Raw genomic sequence first — 18,415 nt, forward strand, 5'->3', positions numbered from 1 at the left:
TCACACATGAAAGTCAACTGGATACATTACCTAATTATTGCACCTTAATGACAATTAATATAAAACAAATTATTTCATCAGTGTGTGTTTGAGCTTGAAAACTCACTTTGAAAGTTATTTAAATTGTTTTCTAATCATGAATAGGAGCTTAAGTTTCTGATTGAACTTCCACATCTAATTATGAAAAGTACAAAAAAATAATTCAATCTATATAAGCAAAAACAATATTATAAGAGAAAATTATATAAAAGTGAGAACTGAAAATATGAAATTCAATCCATATGAATCACTTGACACAGATTCCCAAAGAGAAATGTTCATTATTACTTTCAAAATATAAAGATTTTTGTTGCACTTATTTCACCCTTCTTAGTTGGTCTGACAGATAAATATAGATAATGTGAACAAATACTTAGGGAGCAGCTACCGATAGTCAAAGCAGAAGACATAAAATGCAGTGGAAAGAAATTTGGGTTGTACAGTATACTGTATAGCTGAAAGGTGAGCATATAGTATACAATATATTATATACAGTACTGTTTATGATACAATCGGCCCTTAACATACGCGGGTTTAGCATACACAGATTTGCAAATACGCAGATTGCCCCGCCGGAGGAATATTCTGTACATTGAAGTAATTGAAGTATATTCAAATTGCGCGCCATTCAACTCGCGCACGGCACCAAACACGGGAAACCGCCCGCTCCCGCAACCTCACACACACACGCATAGCTCTCCCTCAATCAGTCAGTCTCGCTGTAACCACGCTTGTGTTGACATCAGCATTGTAGTTGCAAAAATATTACATTTCCGTGAATGTATTATATCAAGCACAGTATGAATAGAATATCACTAATATAAGAGTATTTTAACCGAAAACTACTAAAAAAACGAGTAACATATCTTGAATATCGGAAGGTTAGGTAAAGTCTTTTGTTTTCATGTAGTTTATCCTAATTTACATTGAAATGCATTACGTTTCAGCAAAACGACTATTTATTTCTGAGAATATGGAAATGTAATATTTTGCTGAAATGACTTACGTATTACAGTGGAAAGTGACGAAAGCAATGATTCGCTTTCTTTCGTTCAAAAGATGTTACCGTAATCGCTTTTCGAATAGTTTTCAGTTAAAAAACTGTTGTATTACAATAATATTCTATCCTAATTCACTTGTGATGCAACAGTTTTTTTAACTGAAAACCATTCAAAAAGTGATTACGGTAACATATTTTGAACGAAAGAAAGCGAAAGTCATTGTTTTTGTCACGATTTTATCCCACTTTCCACTGTAATACGTACATAATTTCAGCAAAAATATTACATTTCCGTGAATGTAGCATATCAAGCACAGTGTGAATAGAATATCATTGTAATATAACAGTATTTCAACCGAAAACTATAAAAAAAACGAGTAACATCTCTTGAACATTGGAAGGTTAGGTAAAGTCTTTTGTTTTCGTCATGTATTTTATCCTATTTTACATTGAAATACATCACGTTTCAGCAAAACTACTATTTATTTCTGAGAATATATTCATTCAGGCACAGTTTAGGTAAAATATACTTGTGATGTAATATTTTAATGAAAATACGGTATCGTAGTTTTCTTTTGTTTCAAATTTAATTAACAAAGATTGATGTTTCAAATGTAATGAACAAAATTTATGTCCAGTATCTATAAATAAACTTTAATAAATGAATACTTTATGTTTTACATCGTCCTGTGCTACCATACCATGGATTTGGCTACTTTGGGCTTGCTATGATGACGCAAGAGATCTACCCTGGCAACTGTACCGACACTCACAGCTGGTGGTGCGTTGGTGCATCATTTCCATTGTTTACTGGTAGTTACTGGTAAATATTTTTCAACCTAACGAAACTATTACCCGTTTAGAGGTCGACCCCCAATTTTTTGCCAAATAATTTGGTCTTAAAAACTCAAACTACACACAGGTATATACGGTAAATAAGGACATGGGGGGAGGGGGCAGGTTTTTGGGGCAAAAATACGCGGATTTTTAACATCTACGGGTATCTCTGTTATGTAACCCCCGCGTATGTTAAAGGCCGACTGTACTGTACTTTATATAAAGTACGTAGAGTAAAATTTAATGGAATGAGATACATTAAATAAAGTATCAAAATATATGAATACGATTTAGGGAGAACCCACAGGTAAAAAGAAGGTAAAAGAAACATGATATATACACTCTTACCAAAAACTTCTCAATCACTATAAGCACTAGGCAATCTGAAAAATGAACGAAGAATCTGAAACCATTCCAAGATGACAAGCCCCATTCTGCTCATTCTCACATCCATCGTGCCCAAGTGTTCGAGAAGTATTTTGTTGAGAGTGTACAAAGAAACTGACAGCTATACAAGTGAATATTCAAATATGAGTGAAAACTATAAGGCAATGAAATATCTCAAATGAATCCTTAAAACTGAGACTTGAAAAATATATTTCTAATGTACATAATGTATAATAAACTGAACATGTCTTTTCAGAGTTTATCTGCAATAATTACATTTAAGACAATCATGACAATTTACTGTACAGATAATGATTGTCAATGTGATAATGCTTTTAATTTAAACTCAATTGTATGAGGACTCTTATTAACATTATACCCACAACATTCATATACAGTATACACAAAATTAATACACAATCTTCCAACATATAAACACACAATGGATAGAAGAAAAAGAACAAATGCAAGGTGTGTTAACACTCAATACAGTTCTGCATAGGATAGGAGAAAACATTAGTTAAAAAAGTGACCAAAGCACACCTGCTGAGGGCATCAAGAAGTACAGGTTAGTACACAGAAATTGAGCTGAAGAGGTAGAGCACAAACCTAATTAATACAAGTTTTCAGAGAGGGTCAACTTCCAAGACATAAGGAGGATATTAATCAAAAACAAAATGTTCTATGACGTGCTTAATATATGCTGTACCAAATGGCAGGCATAGGCAAGAACTAAATCTTTTGGAGAAATGGGAGGGAATTCTAAATCTTATAAATTCCTTTAGATTCATATTTATACTATAGCAGCACCTTCATAACTTAATCAGAAACAATATTTCAGATATGTTATTTTTTTCTATTGGTAGTTCTCTTCTTTAACCAAAATAAGACAATACTGCACAGTATATGCATACAAATCTCAAGATACTGTGTACCAAAAGATCCATAAAACCTATCAACACACCATATTCTCATTTGTATAATTAAAATACAGTACAGGAACAGTCAAAAGTAATCATCCACTCCACCTGCGCCTGGCTGGGTCCTTTCTGTGGGGCAAGTCATGTGGGGTGGAGAAAGGGAATGGTAGACTTTGGGAAGTGTCATTTGTTGGGAGAGGGGGATGCAAATTGCTCATCAGAGAGGGGAGGATTGAAGAAAGCAGGAAAAGTCATGAAAGGGTGGAAAGGAAGAATGGATGTAATTTTTTTTTCACTATATTATTTTAGTTTCACATACTTGAAAGAGTAAAAGATGAAGACCCTTATTTTATGACTGATTGATAATGAATGTGCAATCTTTTTTTCTTAATTATAATTTTTACTAGTAGTGGGTTAGGTTTTAAACAACGGTAATTAAAATATTTACATTAACGTTGATGTGAGAAATATTAAAATTCATTCTTAAATATTTTTGTAGCAATTAATAGGGAGTTTTTCAAGAATGGTGGAAGCGATTAAGTAACGATTCATACTTAATATTTTTTCCTTCAATTAATAGTAATTTTTTTTCAAGAATGGTAGTGGCAGTAGGTGGAGGTGATCAAATAGCAGCCTAGTTTATTGTTACTGGTGTTGAGCAAGGCCAAACACAAGGCCACGCCCCTCCTCTCTCATGTTTTCATATCAGCGGCTTTCCCTCAAGGAAGCCATATGCTTTATCAACCCTAATGGCACATTACCTGCAAAAAGCTCATTGCATTCCTCCCCAGAATCTCAAGTTAAGTCCATATGGCACCTCACCCCCACCCTCCTGGTTGGTTGGTTGTTGCTTTAGGCCTATCAACTGACAGGGTCATTAAGGACATCAACATCAAGCTACATCCACCAACCTTAACACCTTCTTCAGGTGTTAAGGATATTTCCAAGACCACATACACTCTCAATATGTTTATGTCCCTTGACCTGTACCCTCCTACCCTACCCGGGCTCACCAAACCTAGCTCTCCCCCCATCAATACCTTCCCCACCCTTTTGTGACCCGTTGTGTAGAAATACCTTGAACTCGTGGGTAGGGTAGTTGGATGGATGGATGATTACTTTTGTCTGTGACTAAACACAGAAAATCTTCAATACATCAAAGAAGTTGACCCTGGTAAAGCATTATGAGGCACTCCACACTACAGCCATCACACCTTCAGCAAAGAGTGAGCTAAGGGAGAGGGTGGCCACATAACACCAGCAGTGGAGCCAACCAACAAACTAGGCACCCATACACCAACACATACTCAAGACTGTACCTTCTCCAGGAGTAGTGACCTGGCTGCTTCAATCTGCTCTTTGCTTCCCTTGAGAACAATCTTCCTCATATCCTCTGTCACATTCACATTAAACATTGAAAACAAATAAATAGCATGCTCTAAAGACATAAATTTTCAAATAATTATTTTGGAAATACATATAATGTACTGTATCTATTCTAAAAATATAAAGGAATGTTTCAACGTACAGTTGCCCACATTTCCACCTGGTACAGTTAGCATTGCCAACCATCTCTCTCCGTGATGTATTAATCCAGAGAGTATCGAAGCATGATTCTGAAGCACTCATTCATTAGGGGAAGACTCTTGGAATGGCCCTAAGGAACCTTGCAATAGTGGCTAGACATTAGGGGCTCATCCACTAACTATGATTCCTGGTGTTTCATATAGTATTTGATTATCTACATGCAAATTATCAGGTTTTTTTTTTTAAATATTTATATCTGCACACATGTCATAAAGCCACCAATACAGTCTTTAACAAATACAGTAAGTGAACATACCCGGATTAAGCCATTCTTCACAGTGGCTCACTCATTCAATATTATATCACAGTGATATCTCTGTGAGCCGGAACAATTGGTGCAGAGCACTTCCGGGAATGACTTACGACTTACTCGACTAACGACCACCCGGACATACGACCGCCGGAGTCGTATAAAATATTTTTCAAATTACGTATTTTCTAGTACCGAAACGTTTCTGTCCCGTACAACAGCGTGGGCTGGGCCGCCTCGTGGTGTACAGCATCCACGCCGTAGCCCGCTCAGTTGGTGTTTGGCCGTCGTTGTCATTAGTGATCGCGCTGTGTACTGACAAAATTTTCGTTTCTAATTCCCTTTAAAATGGCTGGCAAGCGTAAAAGTGAGAATTCTCATGGTATTGATAAGAAAAGGAGACAGTCAATTACTTTTGAGATGAAAATGAAAATAATAATGCAATATGAAAATGGAAAAACGGTAGCAACCATTTCACGTGAACTTGGCTTCTCTCACTAGACGATATCAACAATTTTGAAGGACAAGGCAGTATTTTTTTGTTTCTCTCAAGTACCAAACTAAATTAATTCATTGAAACACTTCGATTTAGTGCGAATTCGGTTTAAGTCGACCTCTCTTGGAACGCATCTCATGTTATATCGACGTTCTACTGTACGTGCTAAGTTTGTATTGGTACTCACCGATGGACGGAGGTGGTAGAGCGAGTGTGTGGTGGGTAGTGAAGCAGAGGAGGCGGATGGCGGGAGGGGATGGAGTATGGCGAGAGTGGGGGAGGAGGGTGGTGAGTCACTGAGACTGCATCGAGCAAGAAGAGCGTAGCTCGGCCAGACGAGAGAGGGTGATGTGCCGTAGAAAGTAGTCTGTGACAACCAAAACAACGTAGTATCAGATCACCGGGATGTTAAACGAATTTTTGGTCTCTAAAGTTTAGAGATATACTGTAGTTCCAAAACAACGTTAGGCGGGACGACGTTAAGTGCGGACTTACTGTACAGGTATAGGCGACCTGTGATGTAATGGTCAGGATGCTCGCCTCGCAAGCTAGCAGATCCGGATTCAATCCCCGGGCTGGGTGAAATTAAGAGCAAGTTTTTTTACGCCATTTGCCTCTGTCTACCCAGCAGCAATTGGGAACCTGGATGTTAATCGATTTGCGGATCGTGTTCCGGGGGTAATGGTTAGCTAGTGCAGTTGGCGAGCTGTCCGGTCTTCTCGGACTATTCCTTGACACTGGTTAATGCAGGTCGTTAACTTAAGGTGTGTTGGCGACAGCTTCTACATCTTAAACAAATTCATGCCTAGGTGGCCCTTGGGCCGGCCATCCTCCTTACACGAGGGGTAATCATCAACACTTCTATTGTTTCATTTATTTACATTAAATAACATTAACTATAACATATATTCTTTTTTTCTACATTAATTATACTACAGCTACAACCAAGGTCTTATTTTCTTCAGTTTCATATGTAGAACCATCGTCATAGGTGTAAACACTAACGAAAACAATGCAGACTCATCTCCTCTTGTGTGTTTTAATATTCTACATATTATTAATGAATTGCATTGTTCATTTTGCACACAAACATCAAATTATTCAAATAGACATTCAATAATAAACAATAATGAATCTTTGGCACATACTGTTAATAAGGGAAATAACGCCATTTCCATGAGTGCGTACGTACATTCGTTGGCCTTCCGCTATAAGTGTTCTTTACCATCAGTGGTTACTTCTACTGTATGTACACCAAATAACATTAAATAAAAGAAACTTATTTATTTTCAATTAATTTTACTACAGCTACAACCAGGGTCTTATTTTCTTCAGTTCAGATGGAGAGCCATCGTCATGGATGTAAACACTGACAACAACAATTACGTATTGATTTATATTGTATAATGTGGATTAATAACCATTATTTAAAGAATATAGTTGGCATTTTTCATTAATTTTCCCTTTTTGAGGGAAAAGAGGGAAAAAGCCACAAAAAATATATGAAAATGCCACAATGGGGAATGCATCTCATTATTATTGCTTTATTTTAATGGTAAGTAATGATTCAAGATATGATTCACCTTAAACCGAAATATGGAAGACACATTACCATCGTTAGTCGAGGCTTTACTGTACATCATCTATTGAACCCGGAAAGAAATCCCCCATCCACGGAAATTTCTCAGAATTTTACAGTATGATTCATTATTTCATATCTCAAAGCTGGAAAAATATCTCCATCCATGGAATTTTCCAGAAATTTTTGGGTACTGGAAAAGTTTTCTTAGAATTTCTGGAAAATACGCATGATTTTCATCTCTCACACCCGGAAAAAATCCCCTATCCCCGGAATTTTCCGGGTACTGGGAAAATTTTCTCAGAATTTTGCAGAAAATGTGCCCCTCAGAAAATCATTCCCAAAGCTGGAATTTTCCAGAAAATTCCAGCTTTGGGAACAATTTTCCGAGAAAATTTCAATTACGGCTATCAGAGAGTTCTGGTTAAGAGGGATTCTGGCTAACTGAGATATTACTTAGTACAGTATATTATTCTAGCATACAGCTAATGCATATAAATAACATTTCTCCTTCTGTAATGGCACATTTGGTAAAACACTTAGCAAGGAGAGCATGAATGTTGCCCACATAATGGGAGTGGATGGAATATCATTTGAATATCAGCATTCACAGATTGAGGACACATTGTTAAACACAACAGTATGTAAGTGCACCTCTTGGTGAAGAGGACCTCCCACCCCTCTCTCTCCTTATATCACAACATTTCCTCATACAGCTACCAACTAGTAGCTAACAGGTTGGAACCAATGACATTCTACAGTATTTTGTAACATGTGTTAAAACTAAAGCCATGCAAGAAATGCACTTTGGAATCAAGCTTCATTACTCTCTTGGTTCATACATCAAGGAGAGAGAGGATTGGCAATGCTAACTGTACCAGGTGGAAGTGTGGGCAACTGTACAAAGTGGGATGAACATTAATATGTAACACATAGGTGTTCTACAGTACATGATCAGTATCATGTGTTAATTATCCCTAAACCAGGTGCGACTGTATAGTGTGCCTGTCATGCGTAACATGTTCAGTAATACTATGCATAAATTATGTGCACCAATTTTCTACCTTCACCTAAATAAATAAATATTTAGCTAATGTTTCTTTACAACAACTGAAGATATAACAATGAAAAGCGCTTAAGTAAAAGGCAACATTTAAGTAAAATATGTGGCACTTTTATAGTCATGTGCAGATTTTGCATTTCTCAAAACAGTATCATGAAACTGTACTGTATGTTTTACATGCTGTACTTAATACTGAGAAAAAGAACTATTGAAGCAAAATAAAAACTGAATAATACTAATTTGGATGTCATACTCTAAAATACTTTATAATTCCTTTATTCATTTGTATTAAGAATGATAGTAATTGGCCCAAATTTACCATATAATGTAAAAAAAACACGGATTCTTTTAATTGCGGTCTAAATTTTTGTAAATAGATTCTTGTTCTGTACATACATCACCAACAGCTTTGAAATATACAGTATATGTTGAATTGAACACAAATATGATGATGAATATTAAAAGACAATCAGAAGCATAACTACCCGTATGTGCAAGCAGTACAACACCAATAGTAAATTAAACAGTGTACATATAATACTAAAATGCCCAGCTTGTAAAAATTCCATGGGATTAAGTAAACAACCATATAAGAATATTTTAATATCACATATTCTCCACCTTCATCACTCAAAATAAATAAATAGTCAGATCCTACAAAATAAGGCTTCCTTATTAATATTTTTGCATACATAGAAAATCAAAATAAAAAAGGTAAATACACCTGTATATGATTCACTTTTCACTCACCAGGGTATGGAAGAGAGAGAGTCAGGTCTTCATCCCTATCCACAAAGACCTTTGCTCCACTAAGATGAGAGATTGTACGAATTGATTCTCCATTCCTTCCAATTACTCGACCAATGGCACCCTGAAACATAAAGGTGTGGTAATGATACCTACCTATTAACATGAACAACAATTCTCTATAACATTGCTTTCTGGCTAATATTGTGTACTGAATTATAGGTTATCCCTTAAAGAAAATTGAGCCTTTACTTCTAAATCCAACATTTTTAATTGTTTTCTTCAAGACATAAGGGATACAAGGAAGGGCCAGTTCTGCCCTGCCATCTGTTCATCAGTGGTGATTAAAAGTGCAAAATGGTGCCCACAAGTGAAAATCTTGAAAATTATTGTAATACTGTACTTATACAGTATAATGTAGATCTAATTACATTACTAAAATTTGAAATAATTATAGCTAAAAAAATATCTACAGTAATACCCCGATTTACGCGATCAATTGAACCCGCGGAGTAGCGCGTAAAACGAGAAACGCGTAAATGGAATAACAGAACATATGGGATTACAGTCGACCCTCATTAAAACGGACCCCTTTAATCCAGATATCGGATAAATAGGACGAAATCTGAATTAAGCGAGGGACTGTCCGTGTCAAAATTCTGGTTCTGGGATTGTCCGATAGATGGTGCGCACGCCAAACCGCCAGTCATTGTTGACTTAGCGCCATATTCAAGTATCAATGTTGTGTTGCCCTGCAAGTTTCGTTGATATTTCAGTGATTAGGCATCTTTCAGCCTTGTATTTTACATCATGTCTTCAAGGGGGAGTAATATGCCGAAGAGGAAGTATGTGACCCTTTCTGTGAACCAGAAACTGGGACTTATAAGGAAGTTAGAGGCTGGTGCTTCGGTGGCTAGAGTTTGTGACGAGTATGGTGTTAAAAAGCAAACAGTTTTGGACATACGCAAGGCTAAGGACAAACTCACTGCATTTTCTTTGAAATATACTGTTGATGCAAATTCTAAATCATCATCTGTTGGTGCAAGGAAGCGTATGAGAGTGGCAAAAGATACAAATCTTGAGGAGGCAGTGATGAAGTGGTTTGTGCAGCAACGATCCTAAATTAACCTAAATCGGTTAATTCGGACAATCGGCTAAAACGGACACCCTTCCCCCTTCCTATTAGTCGGTTTTAACAAGGGTCGATTGAAATAGAGACTGGGCCGACTCCCAAACTCCACTTTTTCAGACACAATACCTACGTTGTAGTAAAAATAACATCTTAATTTTATCATGGTATGCACACACAATTAATAATTAAGAGAATTATCAATACTATTAGGTTTTTTAACACTTACATTAGTAGAAAAGATGGCTGGGCACACGGGCAGAGGGCAGATTATTGGCCCTCACCTGTATCACTTGTATCAATTGTATCACTATCCACCACAGAGGCTTGCAGGGCCTCTTTGTCAAACCCCTCAAAGTCCATATAAGTCCATATCATCACTATCACTGACTTGGGCCGGCTGTGGTGGGTGAAGAACTCGGTAATGTTTTGATGACTAGGCGACCTTGTGCGGACCCTGCCCGCGCCGCTTCCCGCGTACTGTATACGAGTAGATGCACCGCGTAAAGTGGGCATTCCGGTTCTGGCGGGGTACCGCATAAATGTGGAAACACGTAAACGAGAACCGAGTAAACTGAGGTATTACTGTATATACCTTAATAATTATCAGTAGTACCTGATTTACAAAGATTCACTTCATATAAATTCAAGTTAAGAAAAAATTGTCCCATGCTTTATGAATGAAAAGCCAGAAGTATTAATTATTTTGTTCCCCTTTTCAAAATTTTTCCTTATTAATTATCGGAATACAGTATACTAATCAAATGCATTTTTTTTAATACAGCACTGTACTAGTACACAGGGGGTCCCTGACTTACGAACGCCCGCCGATACAAACGCGTTTAAATTTATTTTTACAGTGTTGTACAGTATTTTGCTTACCCAATGATTTATTTTTTCTTTCATTTACTGTATTTTGTCAATCTATTTCTTCTTTTCTCAATTAAGTGATTTTAGATGTATACGAGGACTTAGGCCATAATATAGTGGGATTTTAAACATTGTTCTGTAAGTACGGTATGCACATATAGCATGTACTTCAACTTATACATTTTCGACTTGAAAAACATCCTCAGGAATGGAATCTGTTCATAACCAGGGGATCCCCTGTACTTACTTATACTAACTTATGTCATTATTCTCCAACACTCACAATGTTTGCAAATAAGCTTTCAGTGTGTCCCCATTCTCCAAAGTACAGTCACCATATACATTTAATTGCTCCTCAAACTCATATCATTGGCACTGCCTGTGCAAATGATGAACTGTGGAAAATGCACAGTAATAATTCAACAATTCCCTGACAACTACACACAAAACCTTATCTAAATGAAAGGTGAAGGTCTATAAGATAGAAAAGAAAAAAAAAAGGATGGAGTGAGAACTGTGTGCAGTGTTGCCTTTGGACAATGTGGTCCTGTATTGACAACGTATAATTAAAATATGTAAACAAACCTGTGCGAATAAATGTGTACTGTACGAGGTGCATCTACTGGCTGGGGCTGTCACTTACATCTTGCAATATGTAACAAATTATTTTGCCCCCCCATTCACCCACCCAATAGCTATACCACTGCTCACACCACCACATACATAGTCATTTGCCTGATGATCCAATTTCTCCTCACTTATTCTCATGTAATACAGTGAACCCTTGAAGATTCGAACCCTGTAAATCCAGATTTTGGAAGATTCGGTGTATGGGCGGCAACGAGTAGGAGGGTTGTCCTACACTCGTTTGCTGGTCTGTGACCCCCACTAGGAGAGGGGGGGTTAGATGGAGGTGAGAAAGTCGCTGCTGCCTCGTGACACTGGCAGATTCTACCCAGCCGTCAATACAGTCATACCTCCCAGCTGTTCATCAAATTCTGGCTGTGATCTCATCATAGGTCCTGGACTCGTGGGCTGTTTCCCCAGACCTTCATATATCAACTGTCAATCCCTGGACACCTACCCCAACCACTACTGCAGCTGCCACGTCATCGCCAGTTCCTCTCCACCATCTGTGCCCCCGGTGTTTCTCCTGCTGTAGAAAGACATCAGCCACCACCACTCGAGTGAGGAAGCCTGACTGGACCATCCCCAGGGCCGCTGCCGTAGGAAATATCTGTTCATTGTTTGATTCTATTGTTTGTTTGATTCCATTAATTGCTGACTCCCATTAATTGTTCGATTCCATTAATTGCTGACTCCCATTAATTGTTCGATTCCATTAATTGCTGACTCTCATTAATTGTTTGATTCCATTAATTGTTGACTCCCATTAATTGTTTGATTCCATGAATTGTTTGATTCCATTAACTGTTTGACTACATTAATTGTCGATTCTCATAATTGTTGATTCTCAAAATTGTGTGACTCCCGTAATTGTTATTTCATGTTTGTTGAGTGGTGTCAGAGTTTTGTGTTATATTTTTATAGTAAAGAGATGTCAATCTCGAACGGTTGTTTGTTATTCCTCGGAAAACCATGGTTCTTGACTTTCCTTTTAGAAGATCCTGATTAGACTGGTAAGGGATTTCTATCCCTAAGTCCCAGGCCTTTACATTCAGACAAAAAATTTGGGGGTTCTGGACTAAGAAGCATTCTCAAAACAGGGTGAAGGTAGTTATAGGCTTAAAAGTTTTTTCTTATAAAATGTCACAGATTAAACTTAGCAGAATATAACTTGCATTGCTGGAATCCTTGCAAGATAGTGAATAATTTCAGTATAGGTATCACATAGTTTGCACAAAAGATAAATTTTTAGTCCTTTAGTGTATAGTACTGTACATTTGAGTACAAGGTGAGTACAGTAATGTTGCTCAAAATTATGGCTTTTTCACAGGAAAAAGATTGTATAACTAACCCCAGTGGTCAGGTTAATATGTACAGCGTACTGTATTTTTGTTTTGTTTTATACCATTATTTATCGTTTTTATACATTAGTACATTCGCTGGAAGATTCGGATAATCGGCTTTTTCGGACAGGTGGTCCCCCTTTTAGTCCGGGTCTTCGAGGGTTCACTGTATGTGGAAAAACTAAATAAAAGAAAATAATCCTGTACAGTATTCTTAAATTTCATATGCTATATATGTACAATAAAGGTGTAGAGTTGTAAGAGAGTGTTTATTATTGGCTTATCAGCACTATGTACAATTCTTTTATTTTTATTTTATGACATTCTAAACCTTCTTTCATAAGAACATATCTCGGTTTTTCTTTGGGTGTCTTGGGCAAATGTCCTTTGATTTATGAAAAATCATTTTACAAAAGATTTTCAAGAATGGAGCCCTTTTGTAAATTAGGGAATACCTTTACAAGAACTAAATAAAAGTAAATGCTATGTGACAACTTTACTACACATGCAAAATAATTAGTGAAAATAACTGGCATTTACTGTACTCCAGGTGATACACACACACCTATAACCTCTTGCCTCTAAGTGAAACATTCATATCATTTTATCTAATCTATGACCTCTAAAGGTTACAATTGTGACCTTATTTTGGGTTGGATTTTTGGCACTCGTCCTTAGGTCAAAATCAGGATCACATTGCAAAATGCCTTTCATATGCAATACAGTACCCTATAAAAAGATTAGCAAACTATTATTATATACCATATTACCCCAATCCCACTATAATGTTCTGTGGGTAATTTAGGGTAGAATGTCATAACTGATGATGGAAATACAGTGACCCCTCGGTTAACGAACTCAATCCGTTCCAGAAGGTCGTTCGTTAACCGAAAAGTTCGTAAACCGAAACCATTGTTTCAATGGGTTTTTGGGTAATTGGTTCCAGCTCACCGAAAATTTCCTAAATTCAACAAAAATGGTAGAAAAGTTCACTTACTTTGAGGTGTGTATGTAGAAGGCTCCTGGATGATGATGATGATGATGGGAATTAGAATGGGGGTGGAGGAGAAGGAGGAAGAAAAGGCATTGGGGTGGAAGAGAAGTCACCCCATGGCACCATTTCATCCATAAAATTTTAGTTCTCTTGGTGTATTTCAAGATTATTTTCTTTAAATCAACACTGCACTGCATTATATATTGTCAATATGTAAAATATATTTCAAAATGACCAATAATTTGCTTGGAAACACAGAAAAAAAGCGTTTAGTTGAAGAGAGTCTCAAGCAAGATGTTACCTCCACTGAAAACAGAGAGAGACTAACGCCTGTCTGGTGTGTTAACAGGCTGGATGGCACGCCAGAAACTAGTTTCTTTACCTTCAATTATGTTCAATAATTGTTAAAATGACTAAAAAAGTTAATATTAAACTTTTAAAATTATTGAATAGTATAAACTTCTTGATATTTACTAAAATAGTAAGGAATTTAAGCCCTAGAACCGATTAATGTATTGGTGGACTGATACTAAAGCTGGTTGCCCGGTCAGTGCAAGCGAAAACATGTTGTGGTCGGTTCGTAAGAAATTCGTTAACCGAATTTTTGTTCGTTAACCGAATTGAAGATCCTTATGGAAGGCAGTTCGTTAACCGAAATTTCGTTAACCGAGGCGTTCGTTAAACGAGGGGTCACTGTACTGCATTGGTGTTCCTCACCATGGGACAACCACGTAAAATGAAAAAATATTAATGCATTTGTTAATCTCACTGATGCACAATGTCATATCAAACTGCTATAATAAGGGTCTACAGCAGGGATTCAAAAGCTGTTGCCTTGGAGCACCACTATCCTCCCTGATTGTTACCGCCATGCACAATTGTGCGCGTCAGCAACATGTGTAAAAGATACAGGCAGAATAGAAAGAATAGGAGGAAGAAGTGAAGATGAGAGGGGGTCAGAGAAGGAGGTAGAGAGGTGGAGCAATGAGACTGTTTACAACTAAGATAGCTGACCAAGTGATCGAAATGAAAAACACGTTGTCCCGACGGGCCCACAGCTGCCCATGAGACAGCCTGGGGGTAGACTATCGCCTTCTCCTGTAGAGGCAACATGTTGATTCTCGTCAGTCGACATTTCTCCTGTACGACATCGTCTTTGTTCTCGTTGGTCTACCCCTAGACCAGTAACACACGAGTGTGATTGTGAACTGTTGAATCCTTTGAGAACACTAAACGACTTGAATAATTGTAATTATGTACTGTACATTGATCATGTTGTTCAAACTGTGTGTCCTCATGTATCAGCAGTTGTTACATATGAGATGTATTCAACAGGCTTTGACCGAATTATATTCTTCGTGTCAACGAGCAGGGTCTTATTGTCCTGCAGCCACAATCACTTCAATAAGCGGTTACACTAATAGTTTGGCAGGTCTCTTTTACAGTGCTTAAAATCACTAAAGACTTTTTTGTGAGCACCAGTTCTAGATTTAGAACATCCCCTTATACAGTAACTTCTCACTTACAGTTATCATACAGATCATCTTAAAACACCTGGTGCTCATCTGATTAAAATAAGGTTGGGAACCCCTGGCTCTACACTGTTATCTGCCAACAGCAAGTCCACCAAAAAAATAACATTCCAACCAAATTATATGAATATCATTTCCCCACTAAAGGAGACTGCATACTTATACTACCCCTGTTAGTTGGAACAAATGCTGCAGAGCTTTTCTAGGTTTGAGAGATTTCTGGGTATTGAGACAAATTCTCTTACCTCTGGAAAAAATTGCAAATTTACAGAATTTTTTGGGGTATTGATGAATGTTTCCATGTCTATACTACACATCTGGCATAGAACTTTGTTGCTATGGAGGTTAAACTGTAGTCAGACATACACACAGCTGTATTCATTTATGCAAACATTACTGTACATGTAGAGTATTTTGTAAATAAAAAAAAAATGCTATACTGTACTGTATACACTATAGTACTGTACTCACCAGCAAATGCTGTCTTTGAGCTTGTGAGCAGACAGGCAAAATGGCGATACTGTATGATGATACAGGATGGTATACCTTTGTCCTATACCATCTAGAGTAGCAGGTGTTGCTAACTGTCACCCTTCACTCCCTACTTCACATGCACCCTCTACACCAGTGGTCCCCAACCAGTAGTTCGCGGGCGCCACATGGAACCATATTATGGAGCCCGCAAGGGTTTATTAGAAAACTGCGAAATAATTGGGAATCTCTGTCAGAGTGAAAATAATGAAACTAAGTAATAACTTGATATGACTTTAGAGAGGGGAACCCCGTTTGTCCCAAATCTGTCGTGTACAGGATGTGTGGAGTGATATCTCCATTAGCCGGAACAATTGGTGCAGAGCACTTCTGGAAATGAGAGGTTTCCGGGTAACGAGACGACTTTATCAAAGCTGGAAAAAAAATCCCCATCCTTGGAATTTTCCAGGTAACGGAAAAATGTTCTCGGAAGTTCCAGAAATTGCCCATTACATCTTCTGTCGAACCCAGAAAAATATCCCTCATCCCCGTAATTTTCCAGGTAATGGAAAAATGTTCTCTGAAGTTCCAGAAATTGCCCATTACAACATCTCTCATACCCGGAAAAAACTCTCCCATCCCCGGAATTTTCCGGATATTGAGAAAATTTTCTCAGAATTTTAGGGAAAATGTGCCCCTTGGAAAATCGTTCCCAAATCCAGAATTTTCCAGAAAATTACAACTTTGGGAACAATTTTCCGATAAAATTTCAATTCCGGCTATCAGACAGTTCAGGGTTTGAGGGAGTCTGACTAACGGAGATATTACTGCATTTACCACAGACCGGACCCAGAGAGAGCTAGCATGATCCAAGAGTAAATGTAAAAATTTTGTATCTGGTAACAGTTAAACAGTTTGACTAGTGTAAAACTGAAAATACTGTAACTGTATACAGTAGAACATCGATTTAAAGCGATTCAATTGAAGATTATAGATTTAAGGCGACACCCACAATTAAGGACAATGTTTTAATTTAAAGCGAATCTTTCCTATTTTGCGCGAGTCAATTTGGTGCATCATATTTTAAAATTCACGCCTAATGTTTCTCTGGGCACACCACACTGTCCTAAGGGCAAAGCTGTACTGTACATGTACTCAAAAAATGTACTAAATTATTACAAAATTTTTTGTCTAGTGCAAACTACTGTATAGCATGATTACCTGTATATTCAAATTAATCACTATGCTATAAGAATTCCAGCAATGTAAAGTATATTCTCCCCTGTCACTTCCATGACATTTTATAAACAAAGTACAAAAAATCAATCTAAAGGACATAAATAAACAAATAAATACTTCACTAGACCGTCGGCCCCCAACTGTCAAACGTGTCACTGTCATCCCTCCCCCACCCCCATCTTCCCAGCCCGGGTTTGGTGATTTTAGGCTTTAAGTTTTTATCTTATATAATATCACAGACTAAAGTTAGGAGAATATAATTTGCATTGCTAGAATCCTTGCAAAACAGCGAATAATTTGAATATAAACGTCATATATTTTGCACAAGAGGTAAAAATTCTAGCCCTTTGTAATAAAACTAATGAGAACATGTCAGTTCAGTGACATTTTATAGAGAAAAACTTAGTCACTCTTAAGGACAGATAAATAAATAAGCACTAAACCTTGGCATCAACTGTCAAACATGTCACCTCACCTCCCCCCCACCCAAATCTTCCCATCAGCTGTTCGTTAGTAAACAGACTATTTCATGTCCCATAATTTTAGCTGTGTTGATTTATGAGTGTTTGTTTTAACATAATACTACAAAAAACAATGTTTTGTTTATTCTAGGAAATGGGCTGAGGTGCATCTGGGTAGACTCTCAGTCTTTTTAGTATTTTGTTTCTCTCAGGTACCAAACTAAATTATTCCATTGAAACAACACTTCGATTTAGTGTGAATTCGGTTTAAAGTGACCTCTCTTGGAACGTATCTTGTGTTATATCGACGTTCTACTGTACTGTATATGATCTTTGTTTTTTTCTTTTTTTATCTTGAATGTAGATCCAAAGTTTTGGCACCCTCCACTATATCTACAATGACAAATGTAGTCCAGAGCCTACAAAAGGTTAGGGACCACTGATTTACACACTAGCCTGCAGTAGGCAAACACTATCCACTGTACATATGGTACAGTTACAGTTATTGAATGTACAGTACAGTATATGTAACCGTAATCACATTTTACGTCTTAACACTGCTTTAACGGTATTCATGGCTGATTGTATCCTAGTACAGTAATGTACAGTGCTGTCAATACATATTATATGCGAAAACAGCAGTGAGTGACCGAACACACTCGTACAATGGCAGCAGACAATGAATTAAGAGTGTCAGGATGCTAAAGTTTCAGGAGATAGACTACAAGATACATCAGGCATGGACACTCTGAGCCTACCAACCCACGTGCTCGGCAAGTGTCGGCACATGATGCAGTCACTCTGAAATTCATTTGAATACCCAGAATGGAGAGTTTTCTCTGAA

General features: G+C 37.3%; 1 protein-coding gene across 2 annotated transcripts in view; it reads right to left on the bottom strand.

Annotated features, from left to right (window-relative positions):
- LOC121868927 (tudor and KH domain-containing protein homolog) overlaps nt 1–18,415 on the bottom strand; it is a 44,671-nt gene that overhangs the window by 12,338 nt on the left and 13,918 nt on the right. For both annotated transcript variants that reach the window (XM_042369970.1, XM_042369964.1), the window contains exons 4-5: nt 8,909–9,029; nt 4,503–4,576 (exon numbers count right to left, since the gene is read on the bottom strand). In XM_042369970.1, the coding sequence (XP_042225904.1) occupies nt 4,503–4,576; nt 8,909–9,029 (195 nt within the window). The remainder of the gene's footprint in view (nt 1–4,502; nt 4,577–8,908; nt 9,030–18,415) is intronic.

The sequence above is a fragment of the Homarus americanus genome, unplaced genomic scaffold (assembly GCF_018991925.1).
Source record: "Homarus americanus isolate GMGI-L3 unplaced genomic scaffold, GMGI_Hamer_2.0 scaffold32583, whole genome shotgun sequence".
NCBI classification, from domain to species: Eukaryota; Metazoa; Arthropoda; class Malacostraca; order Decapoda; family Nephropidae; genus Homarus; species Homarus americanus.